We start from the raw sequence: 19,224 nt of genomic DNA on the forward strand, positions 1-19,224 counted from the left end.
TGATGTGAATGATCACACAACATTCAATATTACTGATGGCGTCAAGGTTGTGGGGGCCCCCAAACCAAATCACATTTTTAAAAATCGCAAAAGTATCAAAATCAAGATTCTTCCCTTGATTTTGGTATTGAAACAATAATGTTGGTATCGTGACAACAAGAGTTGGGGTATGTGTCCCCACCAAAGCTGAGACCAAACCTACGCCCTTGGCCATAACATTTATAAGAGATATGTTCCTTTCCCAATTCTGACAGTTTATTCTGTTCCTGCAGATGTTGTACAGAGGTAGATACATTTAATAAACCCATTATAATGAGTTTACTGATGAACAACTATTGAACATAATTAAACTTGGGCCCCATTTCCCAATAACGATGGAGACACGCACTTATGAGGGTTTTCTACGATTCATCTTACGATCGTTTGTTTGGTTTTTCTGACTGTTTCCTGTACATGCTCGTAGTGTGAACACGCATGCACTGCTCTTAAGACGCTCTTAAGGGGAGCTGTCCACGTCAATAATTCTGAAATATCCTCTAATTGATGGTGATGTCAGGTGACTTCACGTCACAGCTAGGCCTACCGTTTCAACTTCGGATCTACACATTAATTCACACTAATACGAAAATAGAAAAACTTTGACAAGCATCCCAAGTAGGCTACATACCGCACACAGACATAAATAATTGTAATTATTTAAGATTAGATTGTTGCACCGTTTATGTTGGTGTCACTTAACTCATTGAATGCCAAGCTGTTTTCGGGAGCTTTGTCCTAGAGTACCAGCAATCTAGACCATTGTTGATGATTTTTGTACAGCCACAGCATATTCTGTGTTATAGCTATGAACACATACAATGGCTCGTTTAAAAGGGGAGACTTTAAGCTCTCGGTGGGTGCAAACCGTGTATTTCTACACGCCTCTGTTCCTGAGAAATCCCAAGCTAAACAGTGGCTAGTTTTCATCAAAATCGCTGTTTTTTTCTAGAAATGGAGATATAACGTCTTTCATGAAATATGATGTGTTGCCTGTTACTTACTTGTGTAAACTTTCCGGGAAGTGATCAGCAAGACCTAGCGAGACTGCCACCTAGTGATAGACCCACGAAAATGGCCTGGTTTTGACCTGACGTGCATGCGTCACTGATTCGACCCAAAGCGGCAACCGAGTTATGATAAAATGTCCAGATAAAATGTCCAGATTGTGCGTTTTCATGAGTTTTCGATCATCATATATTTCATTTCCATTCATCACAGAGTTCCTAAAATCACATATAAGGTGTGTTAGAGTGTCTAGTTTCGTAATTTAAAAAAAAGCTAAAAACGTTTTTGGCACTCAACGCATGGGAAGGAAAAACGTAATATTACGTTTTTGGCACTCAATGAGTTAAGAAGACGTTTGAAGATAAGAAAGAGGTTGAGTAAGAAAGTGAGGAAATGTGTAGGCTTAAATAACATAAGTCTAGGCTTAAACCACATGTTCCTTTCTCTGCTTTTACCTATAGGCCTAATAAAAGATAGCCTACACTTACACAAAGATAATGGCAAACTATTTGCCATTTGCAAATCTTGATTGCATTTTTTCTGCTTTAAAGGAGAATTCCGGTGTGATATTGACAAGCCGAGATGGGCTATGAGACATACGTTCACACTCGGTATCATGTTTCAACACACTTTAGGCCAATATCACACCGGAATTCTCCTTTAAATCACATTATTATGACCATTAAATGTATCCCAGATAGCAAAGGGGCGTTGAATCCACGTTGAATCAACCTCCGCCGCTTCAAACAAACGTGGATTCAACGCCCCTCAACGCCCCTTTGCTATCTGGGATGCTATTTTGCACGCTAAAAGCTGATTCATCACAAGTAAATACAATAAAGAATGGGAACGTAGTTGAATAATTGTATTCTAAGTTGTAATTCCCCTGTATGTCCTTTTGGTGACCTCAGTGAGAAGTACCTTAAGACGCTCTTAGCCAGTAACGAGAACTCTGGAGCACTCGTAGATCTACGAGTGTTTTCACAACGCTCTTAAGATCGTTTTGGGAAACAGTCGGCAAAATTCGTAAGACTTTCGTATAAGAGGGACTTTACGATGCTCTTAGGCTTACGATGCTTTCGGGGAACGGGGCCCTGGGCTGTTATAAACCTATATAAACCTTGGATAACTACTAATATAACTGGAATTGATGGGTAATACAGAAGGTGTGTCTAAGAATTACTTGCCTACAGTACTTTCATGGAAAGAACGCAAATCTATCTTCGTTACCATGGTTCTTTGTTGAGTTGATAGAATATAGTTTTTCTTGGTATTTCTGTTGTAGTTTCTCTGTATTTATCCACATATTACTGGTAGTGATTACCCAGTAATCTTCTATAATAGTTGAGGTGTTTTAATAATTTGCATAGTTACCCAATAATACACTATAATTGACTGTGTATTTTCTAGGTAGATACATAGTAGTTAGAGGACTATAAAAGGAAGGCTTACTGATTATTTTTGTTTATTTACTTTAGGGCATCAGCATTGTGCAAATTTCAGCATTGGCACTCATTCAATTCTCAAGTTGGAGTTTTAACTAAAGTAATCATGGAATGACAGGAGGTTTACTGCACTATGAGGAAATGTGTTAAATTATCCTGCATTCTGTGACAAAAATCTTCATGTTTCATGCCTCCATCTTGTGACCATATATTCACCATATTATTGGTACCATTCTGTTCCGCTACTGAAATTAGTCAGTGAAATAAAGCTAAAGTATTGGATTTTTTTAAAATGAATTGATAGACAGCACTGTATAGATGTCTTTTATTGGCGAAATCAGCCAGGAAGAATTTATTCACTGCTGACAACTATACCAAAGTACAAAGAAAACAGTATATTCATAATTATACAACTATAAGGTACAAACCTTTAAATCAGTGGATGCAGGGGAGAAAATACCCCAGCAAGGTTTTACAGACTTTTGTTTATATAAAAGAATATTAAATAAAAATAAACATTTTAAAAAACTAGGTTACTTCTACATCCTGTTCAAAAGGGAAGTGTATTGAAATTGCACATTATGTCTACCGCCTTAGTCTTCTTTTTTTCCACCATCTTAATTTCCCACTGCTGATTAATTAGTTATTTAAAGCCTCATCCACAATAGAACGAAATGTTTTCAATTCAATATTTTTCCTTTGCGTGTTCAAAAAATGTCACCATCAGTTTCCAGAAATATCCTCATCAAGATGAAAACTCAATAATCTAGTGGAAACATTATAGTCACACATGTGCCTGGCCAATGGGTGGCGCCATGGTGGTGGTTGAAGTCACTACTATTACTAAATTTTACAAAGAAGAGATTAGAGTGGGGGGATGGGGGATGTAGATCATATGCAGAGTTTGCGGGGGGGGGGTGGTGGTGCTTGAAACAGGTAATTGCATTGTTTCAAAAATGAGTGGAAGAATTACGATATTTTATAAATATTTTAAATAACACATAACAAGTAAATGGTGGTAGGTAATACATCTGAGTTCATATACTGCTTTTTGCTGCTTTTTGACAATAGGCTAACGTAAGTCCAGCAATTCTCAGGTAGCATGTAATGATGTTGTAGATATCTGCTCGTTACATGAAAATATGGTGTGATTGCACTTTGTTTCTGCATTTGGAGAGGCATTTCACTGTTACATTGTAGTTGAATTCAAGTGTTTGGGCATTCCGCCACCATCTGTCCATTGCGTTCCAAGACAGCCGTGCTGCGATTGGATTTCATAAGGGCAAATTGTTAAATTGTTACAATGTAATTTAAAATCCGGAGTGTCTATTTACACCCCTGGTACGAATAGCCTTGGCCTATTCGACACAAATATCTGTTCAGATTAAGTTTTAGATTGAAAAGTTGTGTTTTATTTTCATAATCTTGGTTTTAGTGAACACATACAACCGTCAGTTTGTTAGTTAACAGAAATTTTGTGAATACGTTCAGGCCTATAAACTATAACTTTACCTGCAAACACCATTTGTTTGTGGAAGAAGATAATGCAGTTTTCTCAGACATGGGTTAGCATATGGGAGACTGGGGTTCGATTCCCATGTGATGTGTTTTGGCACAGTGAGTGTGTATGTGTCTGACACATTGATTAAATTTGAGCTCTACCGTAAAACCTTATAGCGGCGTGGATAAAGGGAATGACTGCTAATGTGTTGAATCTTCACCTAAATAAAGTCAGGGTTTAACAGTCAAAACGTATGTTTTTCCGTGAAATGTTCACAATATGAAAGTGTAGACTGTATACTGTCGAATTATGCGAAAACGTGAAATTCTACATTTTAACCCGTACGTTTGTTTATTGTGGATTTTCTCAAAATAGCACCGTGCGCAAAGCGACTGGTTTCGCCTTGCAGGGTCACATATGAAGATATCGATAGGCATAAACAGGGCGCCCAATGAGTGAGATACGCATTTCAATTCGTTCACACGCCACACCTTGTATTGCTCGGACTCACACGCCATGCCTTGTATTGCTCTGACTCACACACCTTGTATTGCTGTTGTACCTAAATTAAAAACCTAAAAAAGCCTACCATCCCCACACTCATTTCAATCCGTTCACACGCCACACCTTGTATTGCTCTGAAAGGGGGGGGGGGGGGGGGTGCTTAGGAGCGGCTGTTCTGTAATGACTTTCTAAACATAGATTTTAAAACTGTGTTTACTTGCCATAGTTGTATAACGGCAGTTCAGTATGGAAAATGGACAGGGAACCTAAAAATCCTACTGTCACCTCTGACCTATCTGACAACTATCTGAAACTCTGCCAAAAGGGCAAATCATAACAAAGCCCCACTGTGATGAAATATTCCAGGACTGCTCTTCTGAAATTTACATACACCAGCCCACCACCAAATATGGTAAATAGGTGGAATCTTTGCCAGCACTTCATGCAGCTCAGCTACAGGAAGTCCGTCTTCCTTACAGTTGATATTTGGCAAGGTTTGACAATTGAAAACCTGTAGACTTATTAAGCATTAAACTTCTAATTCTGATTCTTGAAAAACATGAAAAACACACTAGTCAACAAGTGTGGGCACAGTGGAGCTTGAGGTGGGAGTAAGCATGGGCGGACTGGCCATCTGGCATACCGGGCATTTTCCCGGTGGGCCGACGCACCTTTTGGGCCGAATAGGCTATATGTATATATAATTTAATTATTTTGGCCAACGATCGGCCCAAAGGAAGGACAATCAGCGGCCCATTGGTTACATTTCAATATTGACACTGGACTGATCCAATAACAGCTCACGTCAGGCCCCACCCCTCCCATTTTGGCTCAGAGCCAGGATTCTGTGAGCGCATCAAAAGTTAATCGAAGTTCAGTGTTTGAATTACCATAGGGCCCGGTAGTGCCCCGCCCCCTTAGTTCTGGCCAGGGCACTACTAGTTCTGCTCGAAATCACTGTCAGAGGGGGCCCACTCATTCATTGTCAAGTTGCCAACCCGTAACTATGATAATCTACATTTTCCCCGTTGGTTGCAATGTGTATCTCCCCCCCCCCCCCCCAGACTGCAGGGGCACTGCTGCGCATAATATCCCCGTCCTGTCCGATCTCACCCTCCTCTGAATCGAGTTGTTATTAATTTTGCTAGAGCATTGTTAGCGATTGAGCAATTAGCAGCAGTGGAAAAAGTTAAAAGGAATGTATAATTTAATTAGAATTAGATATTAGAAAATTGTTACAACACGTTTTTACCTACTTCGGCAGAATGCGAGAGAGGATTCTCTGCGCTTAATGACATTGATGACAAAGCCAGAAATCGTTTAAGGGAGCGCAGCTTAAATGCGCTTCTTTTTCTGAGCATCAATGCGCCTCCCCTGGTCCAGTTCAACCCTAAGCCATTCGTGAAATCATGGCTCAAGGCTGGTCATCGTCCATCAACTGTGTGGAAAACGGGAAAAAATGCCCAGAAAGAGACCAATAGACCACTTTGGGACTATCTCCAGTAGGCTTAGCCGAGATGTGATAAAGATAGCTGTTTTGTGTTAACTTTCAGTTTTTTCAGTTGTGCGATGTTCAGTTGCGCACGGAAAATATTTGACAATTAGCTCTGCTCAGATTCATTTTTGACGATAGCCTTTGTTATTGGGCTGAATTTCATAATGTCATAGATTTCATTTTAATAAACTTGCTACCCTGCTTACTATAATCTATTTGATGTTGAATTCCCCCCCCCCCAAGTGGGCCCCCCCGGAAACGACGGGGTAATTCGAACACTGTCGAAGTTGCCTACACGAAATTGTGGCAGGTGCCGGTAGTGACAATTGTGAAAAACACCAATGTAGAAGCTTCAAAAATACAATATTGCAAGTAGGCTAGCATATTTCAGCAACATGTTGAAGTTCGTTGAGTTTGAACAAGGATGTAGCAAGCATACAGAGCAAGGGACAGTGAGCAGGTGGAGAGTGCGAGCCTAGTTGAGGCTACATGATAAGAACTCAGTGGTGGAGCAGGTAGGCTGTAACCTGACTCTCGCCAGATGAATTTCGTTCCGCTTAGCTCCGCCTAGCTTCACTCACATCCATCTGGGACCTCTTCCATTGAGAGTGATTTCTGCAATCAATTCAGGACGCAGGGCGGGAGTTTCATAGATGTGACATAGCGTAGAAGCGACTGTGAGACTGTTATCAGCGTCACGGGTTGGCTTCGATGTAAGTGGTTGAAGTAGCACGTCAATAGATGACGGACAAGTGGCTTATTCAATCATATGCAAGCATTTTTTGATTAGGCCCAGCCTTCTGAAGCAACACTCCAATGGATTGGTCCCAGATGGACGAGTGGAGCTAGGCGGAACGAAATTCATCTGGCGAGAGTCAGGTTAGGTAGGCTGTGACATGCCATGCTGATTATGATGGCTTATTAATTGCGATAATGTAATGATATGGTAGCCTAATGATAACATAGTAAGGCCGTGCTGTGATTAAAACTAACAAATAGCGCAACTTAAATTTTCTAAATGAATGATTTGCGAACCCGGACAGGTGGACAGCAAAATAGTGTCAAATCGACGTTAATTGTTGGTCAGATTGATCAGTTTCCGTCAGACGCCCAAAATTCAACATCGATGGTCTCTCAAAGTAGAGAAGGGTTCTATCTTGGAAGGGTTATCATGGTAAAGAAGGGCTAAAAGACTGTAGACTGACGGAAATGTAGGTTACAAAACATCACGTCATGCACAAGCCAACTAAGCTACAGTATATAACCTATACGATAGGCTACTGGAAGACACTAAAGATAATTAGTTCATGTAGCTGTACTGTTCCAAAATGTACCAGCAATGTAGGTAGGTAGTATAGCCTACATGAATAAAATATTTCCAACAGCCCTGTTTATTTTGTGTTGTTTCAGTTGTCCTACAGTGATAACTGGTATAAATTACATGAATGTCTAAAACAATCTGGGTAATTTAACTCTTTACACATAGGCTTCAGTCATTTTTGGTGCTGCTGTCAATTGTAGCCCATTGAATAATTTGAAATGATACTTTGAAGTCAAGCAAAAACTCTTCTTTAATAATTGCTTGTTAGCCTACTTGAATATGGAGACCATATGCTCCATGCCTACCTCTGATCAGTCAAAGAGATAACCAATGAGGCCTACAGTACATCACTTTTAGTGCTCCATGACAGTTGAAAATATATGCATATTTAAGGGTAATGCAAAGATTTTGTGTTTAATTAGGTGTGCCCGACCGATTTGAGGGCCGCTTGGGCCAAATATGCCAGGGCGATTTTTGGTCCCAGTCCACCCCTGGGAGTAAGTCACATGTGCAAGTCACAAGCAAGTCTCAAGTCTTAACCTTCAAGTCCAAGTAATTTTTTGTGACAATCAAGCAAGTCAAGTTAAGTCATAACTTGGGTCAAGCAAGTTACAAGCCATCATACAAATGCATGATCATTTACCCATGTTTTCATTTTGAAATAGGCTACAGTAGGCTAGTTATGAACTGCTGGAGTTGTATTTGCAACAAACAAATAGGCATTGCATTCAAGCCACATACATCTGAACGGTTTATAAAATAAGATGAAATGTATACAAATAAAAATAAATGTATTTCAAGTAGACCTATTATCAAATAGCCTATTTTTTCAATATGCCCCAAACATTAGGTAGGCTACATCAAATCATGAAAATATATTCAAACAATTCAAGTTACACCTGTCATCCCCAGGGACCCAAAAATGTTGAAAAAATGAACTAATCAATCAATCAAACGCTGCCGTCACTGCCAAGCTTTGACAAGCGCGACGGCACAACACTGGGTTTTAGGAGGGTTTAGGACCCTCAATGCTATATCATATTATACTTATTACACGGCTCTTTAGAGTGCTGCAGAAAGTTCCATTCACATGAATGGGCCTTCCCAACGTTCGGGCCTATGTTAAATCTATATAAATCACCGGCAAAGTATATAATCACCGCTGTCAATGGCAACGGGTTGATTAACGTCTTTCATATCCCTCCGCAAGAATTCCGTTCGCTTATTGCAATGGAATTTCATTGAAAGGGAAAATAAGCTAGTAAGACGTTGCCATGCAACACCTGAAACTGTCAAGTTCTATCTGTGTGGCGAACTATTTATTTTGTCAGCAGAAGACACGAAACGGTAGCAAAATCATTTTTAAAGATTCATTGTGTTAGGTTTCTTTTCTCGTTTTGGCAAGTAGCCGTGTAATAAGCGGGATAATGTATTGTCCGCGGGTAATTATCAGAAAATAAGTCCCTTCAGGTCGAAACCTGATAATTACCGGCGGACAATACATTATCCCTTACATAAACCTAACATGTGAAGTAAGCTAAAACTTTTCTATGCTGATTGTTGGCAGTTTAGTTACTGACTGTTGTTACTACTAGGCTGTAACGTATGGGACAGGGACATGTTTAAGAGGGAGGGGGAAAGAGAGGCGCTTACTTTAGGTTACATTGCCAACATTTTTGCTAGCATATCAAGATTAAACTTAGACAAGAACATTTTTCACTTTACCATTTCAAACATTTTAACCTAATATCTTGTTAACTAAAAAGCATAATTGATTCACAGCCAACTCTTAACATGCCTCAAACTTGACATTAGGTTTCTAACACGACTAACTTCCGACGGATGAAAATTAACGTGGTGGTGGTTATGATGCTAATTTGCGCACTGCAGACCTTGCAGACTGCTGTTCATTTCTTCTGACAAGCACCCTCACGTGGAACCAGAGAAGGAACTGCAACCAGTTCAGAAACTGGAAGTTTTCCCGAGAGTGAAAATTCTCCCCTTATTCTCTGCCCATAGGCAGTATCAATGACATACAGTACCGCTGCTGGCCATTTGGGTGCCCAAAGCAGATAAAACTGTGAGTTTGGGTCTGTGAGAGCGATCAAATTTTCAGTTGCAGGTAATTAACAAACAGACAAGCGAATTGCAGAGAATATGAACTTATACCATATATTATTATTATTATTAGGCTACCTCCAACGCCGACAAACGCACATAACCACGCAACGGCCTACTGTCAGGGACGTTGGAACTATTTTCTGAGAGCTGGTGCGGATGATATTGGTGGGGGTCTGGGGTTTTCTCCCCCGTAAACATTCTGAAATTTTTGACTGCTAAATACACAATCAGTTTTCAGAGGGACAGAAATACCAACAGAGAGCAGTGCCCATCTTCTGTCTGACTCAAGTAATGTGAGCCTATAGCCTATATATTTTGTAAGGAAATGTATAAGACAGATTAAACAGAACCAGCTCAAATTTAAAATAAATTTTTTAAGCCTATAAGTATAAAGCATTGCAAAGGGGATATATTTGTGTTGCATATACCAGCTTAACTAATGTCAATTCAAAGGCCTGTTATTTCCATTCTTTTGAATTAGACTAGCCCGTTTCTATGCTGTTTTAATAGACAGCAAGAATACGCTTTGATACGTTCAGTGCTTCTATCCACATTATCTCCAGTGGTTCGGTTTCACTTGCGTAGACGGCGCGCACACACAATGAATGAGCACTCACACCACTACTCCCTAATTTGTTGCGTCTTTATTTGATAAAACTAAATTAAGAAATTTTTCCTAATCTGGAAAATGTTTAGTTTCTTTTTCTTTCGGTCCGCCAGAGGCAATTGCTCTAAGACTACAGGGGAAGCTCAGCCTCCTCTAAAATATCACAGATTCAAATTGTATGAAATACTACTGTATTACATTAGCCTACTATTCCAACTAGAACATGCTAAAAACATGTTCAACTTCATGGTTAGTTCGTTCAGCAATAAGGTTTAGCCGGTCATCTATTGTGACTTCCAGCCTTTAATATATTGCTGTGACAACATGATCCATCAAAAACCCCATAAATGCTCGGCTTCACTGGACTTTCAAAGGCTTTACACATTGGGCTGATCTTAGTGCAGAAAAGCTAGATGTTTATTGGACAAACACCTGAAAATCGTCATTTCCAGGGAAGCCCGGCGTCTCTGGGAGTGAATTGGGCAGTGGGATGGCCCGGACGCCAAGCTTCTCTATGATGATTGGAGGATCTGTCATAGCGGCTGGACTCTTTTTGATTGACAGCTTATGTCGCGATCGGAGAGGAAGAGTTTCAAGTTCTGGGATGCAGTGTTGGCAGGTGAAGTCGAGAGGCAAGCTGCAGCTCAAATACTCATATATTGTGAGTGAGCAATGCAGTCGGTTTCTATTTGTCTTTGTATTGCTAGGTTGTAGCCAGCTAGCTCGCTAACTGTGTAGCCTGGCTACATTATGCTAATGTTAACTTAAAATGTAAAAGCCATTTGATAGTCTTACCTACCAGGGGAGATTCAAAATAAAACAGCAAGGCAGATGAACGTACATAGTCACAGAGAAATAACTCTAGTAGGCTACCAAATAGCCTATTTAAACTCCCCCCAAAGTGAACTGGTCAAATGTAGCCAAGCCAGCTGCACCTTAATAATATTAATTTAATCATTGACCATTTTTATCAGAGCTTCCCCTATTTCAAGAGCAGCAACTGCCTGGCAACATCTAAGATATACCATAGTATTTAAGGATTATACAATGTATTGCTTGTTTAGAAAGAAAGAAATGCCCCAGAGCTTTTGAATTAATTCATATTATTTAAAACCATCTGTAAGATAGTTTGTATGAAGTATCTAGTATGTATGTATCTTTTGAAAGTCAAGGTAGATATGTCATCTGTTGAATCAAACCCAAAGAATTTGTCCTGATTTGGCCTGACTTTTTCTTTGTACTTCGCACTTACTTCAGGACTTTGTAGTCCTCAAAATCTGTTGAAAAGACCTTACCATATATGTTTACTTTATGGAGGAGAAACAATCAACAAACAATTAGGATATGTAGTCCCTGACATGACATTTGTTCATTCTTGTTCAATTTGAAATGGAGCACAATTCTGAAGCACACTTGGTTGTATAAATCAGAAAGGTTTTATTAGTTATACCTCAAAAAATAATATTTGCCTGCCTTAGATGAACATAGGTGTATCTGTTTTGACACTAAAGCTTACTAAGGATGTATTGTGGTTTAGAGGATCAAACATCATTGCAAATATTACATATAGTTTCTTTGAAAATCCTGTAGGAAGACATAAGAGTAGAAGACACTGAAATCTTTGATTATTTGCCAGACTTCGTAGCACTATAATAAACTAGTTAAGTAGATTGTATTGTCTTTTGGAAAGGCCTAAATAGCCGATGAATTGGCTGAGGTGCAGGACATCCTCAGTAGGTCTGAAGCAAAAGATGCCAATGTGAATGTATGGATGTTCACATGTTGACAGAGTGTGCACAATTTCTTTAATCATGCTGTATGCATACACATCCGTAAGTGTGTGTATGTGTTTATGTGTGAGAGTGAAATATATCTGGTGTTTGTCTAAATCAGGTCATTTGTTTACTGAATATTATGTGTGCTTGTTCTCTCCACTCTCATGAGTTTGACATGCCATTCCTTTACATACACTGCCTTTAGGACAAGAGTTCTCAGGCCCTAAGTCTTAGTAACGTGGCGGGAGTGTTTTATATCCTGGTGGGGGGCCTGGGCCTGGCCATGCTGGTGGCTCTCATCGAATTCTGCTACAAGTCCAGAAACGAAGCCAAGCGAATGAAGGTGGAATCATGTGAACTGGGTCTTAGAATGGTTGATGCTAACAAAATTATAAAATGTATACTCCCATTTGACTATAAAGAACAGTTTGTGTTCTGCATAACAGAGATTATTAAATTAAAAAAGGGGCAGCCGTGGCCTACTGGTTAGCGCTTCGGACTTAACCGGAGTCCGAAGCGCTACTAACCGGAGGGTTGCTGAGTGTGTTTCAGTAATTCACGGATTGAGATAAATGCAGAGACCAAATTTCCCTCACGGGATCAAAAGAGTATATATTTATACTTAATGATGAACTTCATTTGGACGTGACTTTTTTTCCTTTCCGTTTTCTCCATTCCCCTGGGTTCCAGTTGACCTTCACAGAGGCAATGCGGAATAAAGCTCGTCTGTCGATAACAGGAAGTGTTGGTGAGAATGGCCGAGTCTTGACTCCAGACTGTCCAAAGGCTGTGCACTCTGGGCCCACTGTTCGACAGACCTCTGGATTGGCTACAGTCCCCTCTGATATGCCATGAAGACTTAAACCATTTAAGTGCCTTACCCACATCAGTATGCCAATCAATAAATATAAACCGAACTGAAACTACCCTACAAAGCATAGAATTTAAAGGTAGTTAACAGTAAAATGTACGTAGTAAAATGTATGTAGCAGGTGAGAATCTGATAGATTTTGAAAATAACTTCTCACAATTATGGTGTACCCACATTTCAACACCCAAGAAATGCCAAGAAATAACCACAACTGCAAACTTGAAACACATGCTCAACATTTCTTGCAGTAACTGGAGAATGATATGCCATCTGTCATTATCATTGTTCTGTTTTAGTTTATCTCACATCTGAGAACATGCAGACTTGAAGTAGCAAGTACTCTGCAAGAACAAGCCACAGCTTGTAATATTTGGTCATATTACAACTGAAATGTTTCGTTGTGAATATTCCTTGTACTTTCACTGTGGTCCAAATGTAAGTCTCTTTCTTTATGTACCATTAGCAAAAACAAATTTATCTAACTACATATAATTTTATATCTGGTTTCTACTATAATGTGCAATGTTGTTTCATTGCAAATAAGACATATTGTTCATGTTTAGAATGAGTTTTTTCTATAATTTTATCAGACATTTGAATATTTTTTGGAAATGAGTAGATCAGATCAAGTGTTTCTTTTATTACCAATGCTGTACCTTTTTAACAAATATAATGTAACTTTTCTCCATAAAAAAGTGTTTAGCACAATAGCTTTATTATTGTATGCCAAATAGTACTCAATCTCTTGAGGTGATGTCATAATACCTGTCATCACAAACATATTATATAAATGTAATAGAATGAATTAGAAATAAAATTCCAGTATCTGGAATAAAAAGCAACTTTTATAAGGATGCTGCACATTCCTTGCTCTTTGTGAGAAAAAAAAGACAAGCCATCAACAATGTTCCTTCTGTGCACAAGGGGAGGGGTGTATTTCATTAGCTGTTCAGATATCAACAACATTCTACCAAGACCTCACATTAAACTTATAATTGTCACACTAACATTTCAGTAGTATTATGACCAGATTTTTTTTTTTTTTTGCTTTTTTTAGAAACAGCCTTTCTTTGTTCAGAGTAATCTTTACTTCAAGTTTGCATTGAAATGTAGGAAGTTTGCTTTATAGTTCACCTTTAGTATCTGCTATTCAATTGAGATGGAATGTCCCTTGAATGAAAGTCCAGTGGATATCAATCACAACAAGAAGGTCCAACATTATCTGAATGTGTCGTAATGAAAACTAACTCAATCTTTAGCAAAAATAAAGAATATAAATGGGCTTACATTTGGGTTTAAAGGTGAGGGTCAGCTACAGAGTTGTTGTGACTCAAAGTTAAAGATTATTTGAATATTTGTTGTATAGCTAGTGATAGTTTACCATCAATTAAGCAACAATTAAAAGTGTTGCCAAATGGATTCAAATGCAACAGATTAAAATGTGGTAGATAGGATATTGGCATTCATATTAATAACAATACAATAATACAAGCACTATAACTGGCCATACTGAAGAAATGGTATTCTTTGAGAACCTAATGTTTTGTATATAGGGAAAGAAACAGCAATCTATTTCATCTTTAAATGTAAATAGCTAAAATGAAATAAGTTGTTGTAAAAACATCATTAGAAAATACTTTCATGCAATAATGGATAGAAACTAAATGCTTTATTTATTCATATAAGTTTACATGTGGAATTTAAAACCATTAATAATGGGCTTTTTAGGCCTTCACCACTCGTAATTGAGTGCTTCCATTCTGGGCAATAAAATATGTTAACGTCTTTCTTAAAATCTTTAAATATGCTCATTTGATACCAAATAGATCAGATTTTATTTTTTATTTATATTGCTTTAGTAGTTCAGAGTGTGAAAATTAAGCATTTAAAATGCAATATGAATGATTTTTAAAATGGAATTAAATGCAAAGAATTTGTATTCTAAAGAGCCATGGTGTGTGCAATGCATTTGCCTTTTTGAAAAACACTGTGTAAACCTCAGCCTTTTGTGTAGACCTTCTGAATACTAGATCAGTATTGTGTGTCTTTCAGAGGAAGCAATCCAGGAAAAGTTATTCTGAAAAGAAGACTAGAATTCTTTGATAAATAGATGGTCTCTTTTTCAGGACAACATAGAAGCCCTTACCCACTGTAATCCATATGACCTATTTGTATATGATTCCAGGCATGATTTTCCTTAGCCAAATGAAGATTTTAAGTACAATCAGTTTCCCCCCTGTCAGTCATCCAGCGACACACACACACACACACCAAAAATATCTAACAGCAGAATATTCCCCGGGATCCAATGGATACTACAAAAGGTTGTCCTATTGTTTGAAATGGTACATATTGTATTTATTTTGACCATCTTTTTATAATAAAATAATAAATACAAACATTGTGTTTGAGTGGGTTGTTGTCTTTTGTTAGGTGTTGCCTCATGGTTGGCTCGTGTACATATTCACTCCATGCACCAGCACTATATGTTGCTGAATCTAAATGGTTTGTGTCTCTGGAACTACTGGCAAGATTCAAAATGTTAAAAACTTTTAAATCCTTGAATCAGTTTACATTTTTATTCATACAGTCTTATACTTACAAATATTAAAATTAATTGTTAGATTAGCCTCTTTTCCTTAAAAAATATAACATCTAAAAGTAACCCTACAGGGGTATAGATCAGTACGGTGGCTGGCAGGTGCAAACGACGTGCAACTTATGACAACAGATGCAACTTATGACAACATATGCAAATCAACAAAACACGTGCAAATAGATCAAAAACAACCTACTTCAGAAAACATCTTCATTTGACAACACGTGCACATCATTTAGAAAACGCGCTGCAAATTCAGATAACGTTTACATTTCAGAAACGCACTATGAAATTCACAACACAACGGAAGTGTTTCCGGGGGACACTTAAAAGTAATGAACAGGTGGCGAACAACCATAGACATAATATACTATGGCAGAGAATGTCTAATAAGGGGAGAACCGCCACTCTCGGGAAACTTCCGGTTTCTGAACTGGTTGCAGTTCCAATTCTGGTTCCACATGAGGGCGCTCACGAATAAGTGCAGAATGAATGGAGATCTATGGAGCTGTACCCCTCAAATCCACTTTTCTCGGGATATCATTTTTTGCCCAGAAATTTGAATGTTGCATGTAAAAGAGGGGGCAGAGAAAAAACAGACCGCTGAGTATTATATTTTTGAGTCACTTATTTGTTCTAAAAAGCCTTTCAAATGCGTCAATGACGTCATTCATTAGCAGAAAGCTAGTGTGTTGTGGGCAACAACGACCCAACCTGTAAGAAATCGAAAGGACGTAAGTACTCGTTCATTCAACTTTTGACCTAAAATCCATATTGAGCTTGCAGAAACCACAATCAAATCTTCGATTTTTCAACGACAACCAGGTGAAAGAGACAAATATAGCCGTCTAGCTCCATAGACCCCCATTGTTTTTGCACTTATTCGTGATCGCCCCTAGCGGAACTGCAACAGATTGCAGGTACAATGGAGTTAATAGGGAGTGATCCGGCTCTCCGTAAACGGGCTCTGACTATGGTGACAACGACAGCTCCTGTTTAAAAAAATCTGGCTTGAAATGTAAGTATTTGGGTTTATTTTAACATTTTAATGGCACTTAAAAGTGATGAACACCTCTCCTTTACTGTCTGTACATATGTAGTTCGCCACCTATTCAGAGGTGTTCATCACTTTTTAAGTGTACCCCGGAAACACTTGTTGTGTTGATATTTTTGTAGCACGTTTCTGAATTGCGTGTTGTGAATTGGCAGCTCGTTTCTGAAATGTAAATGTTTTCTGAATTTCCAGCGCGTTTTCTAAAAAAATGATGTGCAGGTGTTGTCAAATGAAGATGAAGATGTTTTCTTAAGTGTTTGTGTTCTGTCTATTTGCACGTGTTTTGTTGATTTGCATTTCTTGTCATAAATTGCATGTCGTTTGCACCTGTCGGCCACCGTAGATCAGACTATCAGGTCAATCCTTAGGCTAAACATGGCATGAAAGCAGTTAGGGCAGTATATTAACTTTTTGCATTCTGTGAGCAAATATTCTGAAATGTGTATGATGAAATGTTTATTATAGTGGATGAAAATGCACTGTACTGTTCTTCCTAGGCTTATTGTGGGCCAAGCAGCGAAGCGACAGCCCATAGAACCGTCTGGTAAAAAGTTGTGAAATTCAAAACACTAATTAGGCACAGTGTCATGATTCATTTCACCAAGTTTCATGTCGGCACCTTGAGCACTCTAGCGCCACCAACAGGCCAAAGTTGGACATGCGTTCACACATGTAACTTCTGACCCATTGATTGTCAAAAATGAGGTATCGTTGGAATCCTTGGACCAAGCCGAGTTCAACGCACCCTATGATGTCATTTTCCGCCATGATGGGTTTTCCGCCATATTGGATTTGATCAAAAACACTAAAAGGTTTTCACAGGTCACAAATGTTGTCCGATCGTCACCAAACTTGACATACATGATCTTAAGACCAAGACTAACAAAAGTTGTGGTGTTTCGTCTTCGGAACTAAAACCGTTCACCGGTAACATCCCATCGAAATTTGCGGCGAAGCCGCCAAACAGGAAGTGAGCTCATATCTCAGCAACCCTTTCATGTATCATAACCAAACTCAGTATATAGACTACTGACTCCATCAGGAGGGCGCACAAAAATATGGTGACCTTTGACCTCTAGGGGGCGCTGCAATTAAGAAACATGCCTTTTGGCCTGTAGCTGCTGTTGTGCTTAGAATTAAAACACATTAGTGGTGTCTGGCAATACTGTGGAAGGCCTTTAGGTATACAGAGGACAACTTGTGACATCGACGTAATTGATTCGGCCGCCATATTGGATTTAATCAAAATCACAAACAAGTTTTCGCAGGTCACAAAGTTCAGCTGATCCTCACCAAAATTGGCAGAGACCATCTTCAGACGATGCCTTATCAGTGCATTGTTTTCTGGAACAATTGACAGAAGCGTTCGCTTGTAACAACCAATCGAAATTTGCGGCGAAGCCGCCAAACAGGAAGTGAGCTCACAGTGAGCGACACTCAGCCCCACAAAATCAGTTATGTTTTGATGTGAAACTTGACCTTGTAACTCAGCCAATCTTGGGTTGTTTGGCATGGAACTGATGCTGAGACTGCTTAACTGTTCAGCCATTCCAACTATCAGTTATCATCAACTATTCCTCAAGCCAACTATATTAAACCACCACCTACTTAACAACCAACATAACAACCATCACTGCATGAAAAGTGGGATTTTCGTCCCCGTAAATGCCCGGAAATCTCGGCAAAATTTTCGGCAGTTAACGAAAATGTACAGCCTGCGAACGTTGCATTTGTCTGTGCCACATATTGTCGGAAACGAATTATGACGTATGTGGAGAGCATATGAATAGCAGCAATTATGACGTATGTGGAGAGCATATGAATAGCAGCAAAACCGTGCCTGGCTTGAATTTCCTTACTCAGTATTGGATGAAACTACTTTAAACGACAAATTGGTTGGCAGATCTGTCATTATTGGTCACCATGGGTCAATATAAATGCAAACCCCATATATATTCATATTTCCTATGATATGCTATTATGTTGTATATACATGTAATTGTTATCCTATGTAGGCCTAGGCTAGGCTACTACATTATTATTAGGCCTACCATCAAGGACATGAATGAATTTATTGAGGAAAGGAAAATTTGCCAGGAACTTGTTAATTCAAAGAAAGAGCTTTATTAGCACAGACACACAATACAACTACGTAGGCTATAAATGGTAAGCTCACGAGAAGCCCAAAATCCTACAGCACCGTGAAGTGGCTGTTTGCCACCTCGGAGCATAGGTAACTGGCAGCATTCTGTCTGAATTCAGTCCGTTTGCAGACGTATGTTGTGCGTTGCCCTGTAGGCTACTTCGGAGTCTGTCTTGCTTCCAGCAGCTGTAAAAACAATCAATAAAGACAATTAGTAGGCTACTGTCTCGTAATAGGTCTTAGGTCTTAGGCAGCTGGATAGTGAGAGTGGTATGAATAAATATTGAATAAAAGTCACAGTAAAATTAAACAAGGAAGGAGAAAACAGTAAAAGTTACTTACACGCCATGGCGTCATGACTTGCAGACATAGGCTAGCTCCGAGCAAATAAGAGATCACAGCCTCATCATAAGGAGAGGTTAGTCTGTGAAAACAAAATGTACGGTTAAGATCGGTATCCATTACCATCTATTTCCTTATAGCCTACAGTAGAATGAAAGTATATTCTTTAATGACTTCATGAACTTTTTCAATGACAAAATTTAAACAATTAGAGATAAGATTAATAACCAATCATTTTCACCAAATATTCATACTCCATTGCTGAACGATAGCGAAAACATAATAGATTCACAGATGAGACCTCGAACAACATTTAATTCATTTACACCTATCGACATATTAGACCTCACTTCCACAATTTCCTCATCAAAATCTACAACTAGTCTACTAGACCCTGTTCTC

General features: G+C 38.9%; 1 protein-coding gene across 1 annotated transcript in view; it reads left to right on the forward strand.

Moving 5' to 3' along the window:
• The window catches only part of LOC143112743 (glutamate receptor 4-like), a 203,983-nt gene extending 190,776 nt beyond the window's left edge, over positions 1-13,207 (forward strand). The window contains exons 15-16 of the mRNA XM_076275008.1: positions 12,019-12,156; positions 12,504-13,207. Coding sequence (XP_076131123.1) covers positions 12,019-12,156; positions 12,504-12,668 — 303 coding nt within the window. The 3' untranslated portion in view covers positions 12,669-13,207. The remainder of the gene's footprint in view (positions 1-12,018; positions 12,157-12,503) is intronic.
• The last annotated feature ends 6,017 nt before the right edge of the window (positions 13,208-19,224 follow it).

Source organism: Alosa pseudoharengus, unplaced genomic scaffold (genome assembly GCF_046254945.1).
Source record: "Alosa pseudoharengus isolate Yale_2024_CS ecotype anadromous, Long Island Sound unplaced genomic scaffold, YU_APseudo_1.1 YU_APseudo_1.1_scf_8, whole genome shotgun sequence".
Lineage (NCBI taxonomy): Eukaryota > Metazoa > Chordata > Actinopteri > Clupeiformes > Clupeidae > Alosa > Alosa pseudoharengus.